Source organism: Chiloscyllium plagiosum, unplaced genomic scaffold, assembly GCF_004010195.1.
Source record: "Chiloscyllium plagiosum isolate BGI_BamShark_2017 unplaced genomic scaffold, ASM401019v2 scaf_12667, whole genome shotgun sequence".
Taxonomy (NCBI): domain Eukaryota; kingdom Metazoa; phylum Chordata; class Chondrichthyes; order Orectolobiformes; family Hemiscylliidae; genus Chiloscyllium; species Chiloscyllium plagiosum.
The window spans coordinates 31753-37008 of record NW_025213895.1 but is presented as its reverse complement, the minus strand read 5'-3'; the positions used below and the strand labels follow the sequence as shown (position 1 = coordinate 37008).

General features: G+C 49.3%; 1 protein-coding gene across 1 annotated transcript in view; it reads left to right on the top strand.

Moving 5' to 3' along the window:
* Positions 1 to 90: 90 nt before the first annotated feature.
* Positions 91 to 5256, top strand: part of LOC122547749 (complement component C7-like) — a gene marked incomplete at its 5' end in the record, with an annotated part of 31256 nt that continues 26090 nt past the window's right edge. The window contains one exon of the mRNA XM_043686330.1: positions 91 to 226. Coding sequence (XP_043542265.1) covers positions 91 to 226 — 136 coding nt within the window. The remainder of the gene's footprint in view (positions 227 to 5256) is intronic.

Here is a 5256-nt window from a genome sequence, read left to right as displayed (position 1 = left end):
GTGTGTGTCTCTGTGTGTGTATGTATGTGTTCTCCCCTCCCTCCTGCCCCTGAGCTGGGTAGTGGATGATTCTCGTTTCCCCTCATGCAGGATCTGAGAGCAGTGTATCCTGTTGGGAGCCGGGCTGTGTATCAGTGTGTCGCTGGTTACTCCTTCTCTGAAGGGGATGGGACACTGAGGTGTGGAGAGGATCACCACTGGGAAGAGAGGATCTTGCAGTGTCTGAGTGAGTGTTCGTGCAGGGGCTCTGACCCAGTCTCATAGAGTATCCACACCCTCAGCAGCGGGTAATCCTGTGCCAAATGTGAACCCAGTCTGGAGCTTTTCCAGGCGTTCCTGATGCTGTTTGTGAATGGAATGAATTTTCCAGGAAAACGGAGTTCTAACTTGGCACTGACTTATAGCACTGGCAGTCACAGAGACGGGACACTACGTCATAATGATCTGCTCACTGACCCCACCAGGACTCATCCTCATCCTGACACTGACCCAACCCTAAATCTTACTGTGCCCTCTGACCCGAAATCTTACTGTGAACTCCAACCCCAAATATTACTGTGATCCCTGACCCTTAATCTCACTGTGAGCACTGACCCTAAATCTCACTCTGAACCCTGACCCTAAATCTCACTGTGAACGCTGACCATAAATCTCAGCGACCTCTGACCCTAAAACTCACTGTGAGCCCTGACCCTAATTCTCAGTGACCTCTGACCCTAAGTCTCGCTCTGAACCCTGACCCTAAATCTCACTGTGATCTCTGACCCTAAATCTCACTATGAATCCTGACCCCTAATCTCACTGTGAACCCTGACCCTAAGTCTTGCTGTGAACTCTGACCCTTAATCTCACTGTGAACCCTGACCCTAAATCTCTCAGTAATCTTCGACCCTAAATCTCACTGTGAACCCTGACGCTAAATCTCACACTGAGCACTGACTCCCACAACTAACTGTTACACCTCAGCAGGAGCTGACCCTAATGCCAACATGGGTCATTACACCTTGTCATATTATTGTTGGTCTGTTCTGTGTTCCTGGGTTCAAATCCTGCTACAGGAGATGGTGGAATTTGCGTTTAATAAGAATCCAGAATTAAAAGCCTAATGATGACCACGAAATCACTGTTGATTGTTGGAAAACCCATCTGGGTCACTCATGTCCTTTAGGGAAGGAAGCTGCCACCCTTACCTGGTCTGGCCTATATGTGACTCCAGACCCACAGCAATGTGTGGTCCTCTTAACTGCCCCCTGGGTAATTAGGGATGGACAGTAAATGCTGGCCTGACCAAAGACAACCACGTCTCATGAATGAATTCAAAACTCCTCACTCCAAATGGTAATCCCTAATCGCAGTCACTAACCCTGACCCCTAACCCTGATCCCTAACCCTGACCTTAAGCATAATGTGACAATAAGCAACCAGCCCCAGTCTGAGTCCTAACCCCAACCTAATGATTCATTCTCAAACCAAAATGCTCAAACTAAATTTCTACCGAGCACTTACCCCTCCCTCTCACACTTTACCATAAAATCGCAATCCTCACCCTAGTACTCACCCCTAGCGCCGACCCCTAACGCTGAACCCATAAGGCTAATCTCCAACCCTAACCCCTAATGTAGCCCCTAACTCCTAACCCCTAACCCTAACCCTACATCCTACCTCCAAACCCTAACACCTAAACCTAACCCCTGGTGCTAACCCCTGACCCTAATTTCTGATCCTAAACCCTAACCCCGAACCCCTAACTCTAACCCCAACCCCAAACTCCTCACCCCTAATTCCTAACCCCTAACCCTAGCCTCACTCTGACTCCAACAATTTTCAGACAGAAGAGACATTCATTCCAAACCTGGGGAGCAGAGCTGAATCCCGGAGGGGAGGGGACAGTGACAGCCCTTGACATCAAGGCTGTATTTGACTGAGTGTGGCATCAAGGAGCCTGGCAAAATGGGAATCATTGGGTATTAGGAGACAAACTCTCCGCTGCTTGGAGTAAGACCAGATGAGCACGGCAGATTTCCCTCCCTAAAGGGCATTAGTGAACCAGATGGGTTTTTACAACAATCGACAATGGTCACATGATCATCAATAGCATTTTGATTCTCAATACTTACTGAGCTCAAATGCCTTCTGTGACAATATTTGAACAGAAGTCACCAAACATTGCCTGGGTCTCCAGATTATTAAGAGAAAGTGAGGGCTGCAGATGCTGGAGATCAGAGCTGAAAATGTGTTGCTGGAAAAGCGCAGCAGGTCAGGCAGCATCCAAGGAACAGGAGAATCGACGTTTCCTGAAGAAGGGCTTATGCCCGAAACGTTGATTCTCCTGCTCCTTGGATGCTCTCTAGATTATTAGCCCACGATCAATATCACCATGACCACCACCTACCTAGAAAGACAACATCAGCAGATACATGGGAACACCACCCCCTGCAAGTTCCCCTCCAAGCCCCTCCCCATCCTGACTTGGAAATATATCACCGTTCCTTCAGTGTCCCGGGGTCAGAATCCTGGAATTCCCTCCCTCAGGGCATTGTGGGTCACCCTACAGCACATGGACTGCAGCGGGTCAGGAAAGCAGCTCACCCCCACCTTCTCAAGGGGCACCTCGGGATGGGTAATGCTCAGTGAATGAACAAAAACGCACCCTCTATCAATCTCAGCCTGAGGTACGTGTCACTGAAAGGAGAGCAAGGATCTCGACTCTTGGCCCAGGATTTCGAGCAGCTCTGCCCACACCTGCCACCTGCTTCTCCTAATACCCCCCCTCTCCCCACTCCGATGGCTTTACCCCCAACACCCCTTCTTGTTCAGACCAGCCCACATAAAATCCTGGCCAGACTGGCTTTGTCTTGAGGAACGGGAATGATTTATTCCATGGCAGTAAGAGTGTGTATTCCCATTTCCAGATGTTGGGCACCATGGGGACTGGATACATTATCGCCTCCTCCAACTCCTTTAGATTTAGTTTCCTCCCTCACTTCCTACACTCCCCTCATTTTTGTTGTTCTTAAACTGCCCCTAGTGGGTCAACCATGAAAGTAGGAGCAGGCGAGGCCATTCAGCCCCGTCCAGCCTGCTCCACATTCAATAGGATCATGGCTGATCATCCAATAATCTGTTCCTGCATTTCCCCACACTCTTTAATCCCTTTATCCTAAGAACTATATCTTGCTACTTATTGAACACATTCAATGTTTTGGTCCCAACCACTTTCTGTGGCCGAGAATCCCACAGGCTTCACACTCTCCAGGTGAAGACATTTTTCCCCATCTCAGTCCCACAAATGACCTACCCTGTATCCTTAGACTGTGACCCTCTGGTTCTGGACTCCCCAGTCATCAGGAATATCTTTCCCATGTTTACCCTGTCTCGACATAGAGTCATAGAGTCATAGAGATGTAGAGCACAGAAACAGACCCTTCGGTCTAACTCATCCATGCTGACCAGATATCCCAACCCAATCTAGTCCCACCTGCCAGCACTCGGCTCATATCCCTCCAAACCCTTCCTATTCATATACCCATCGGTATAGGAGGGCAAGGTAGGGGGTGTGCAGGGGTCAAACTGCACAGTCTGTGGGCTGATGCTGCCAAGGGGCTGGGTCTCATTGAGAAACCTGAGTCTTGGGGGTGTCACCGAGGGAACACTGCGAGATGATTCAGCACTAGTCTGATTATGACTAGGTGAATAAGAACATTCTAGAAGGGAGTAAGAGGGGGATGTGGGTGGGAAGGTGGGGAATAGAAACATAGGAGCAAGGGGGAGGCCATTCAGCCCTTTGAGCCTTTCCACCATTCAGTAGGATCATGGCTGGTCATCCAACTCAATAACCCATTCCTGCTTTCCCCCATAACCTTTGACCCCTTTAGCCCTAAGAGTCTCCCCAACTCCTTATTGAAAACATTCAATATTTTGGCCTCAACCACTTTCTGTTACAGAGAATCCCACAGTCTCCCCACTCTCTGGGTGAAGACATTTCTCCCCAGATCAGTAACATCCTAAAAAGCCCTAAATCCCATATCCTTAGGCTATGACTCCTGGTTCTGAATCTGCCTATCAATGGGCATATCCTTCTGGTGTTTATCCTGTCTAGTCCTGTTAGAATTTTATAGATTTCTATGAGATTTCTCCTCATTCTTTTAAACTACAGTGAATGTAGTCCTAACCAATCCATGCTGTCTTTGTATGTTAGTCCTGACATCCCAGGAATCAGCCTTGTAAACCTTTGTTCCATTCCTCCTTAGCTAGGACATCCTTCTTCAGATAAGGAGACCAAAACTGCACACAGTATTCCAGGAGTGGTCTCTCCAAGGCCTTGTACAGTTGCAACAAGACATCCCAGCTCCTGGACACCAATCCTCTTACTATGAAGGTCAACATCCCATTTCCCTTCTTCACTGCCTGCTGCCCCTGCATGGTTACTTTCAGCGACTGGTGTACAAGGACACCCAGATCTCTGCACAACTCCCCATTTCCCAATCTATCGCCATTTCGATGATAACCCTCCTCCTGTTTGTGCTTCCAAAGTGGATCACCTCACATTTACCCATGTTCTACTGCGTCTGCCTTGCATTTTCCCCTTCACTCAGCCAGTCCAAATCACACTGAACCATCTCTACATCCTCCCACACCATCCCCCATCCCCAGCCTTGGAACATCTGCAAAAGGCCAGTGGGCTGTCAATGTGTCGTAAGTGAAATGGGAGTGAGTGGGTTGTTTTGGATGAGATGATGATGTGGATGAGGCTGGTGTTTGACAGCTATATCTCCTGATTGATACGGGAGAGTTACACTGATGTTAACAATCGAGATCACACACAGCAGAGCCTCTGAACTGACCAGCACTTCCCAGACACAATTCAGTGGGGGCAGTCATTTAGCAGTTTCAGAGTTAACCCTGTCAGGAGAGCTGAGGGTGGGCTGGGTGTCAGTGACTGGATTTCACATCATTTACTCACCTCATCACAGCCGAGACCCTGTGTGAGGGCTGGCCCAGGATCTTACATGAACAATTACCTAGGGAGGGACAGAGAGCTGAGAAACCTGCTTGCTCAGGGCCTAAGGGGTCGGGGGGAGCCAACCCTGTTAATGCCCCTTCTGTGACTGGTTTTCCCCATCCCCCCCACTCCCAAAACCCCTACAGCCCCCTTTCTCGTTCCCCACTCCCCTCGCCTAGCCCTGTCTCCCACTCCCCAACTCCAGACCCCACCTCCCACCCCCCCATCTCCCATCACTGTCTTCTAACCCCCCC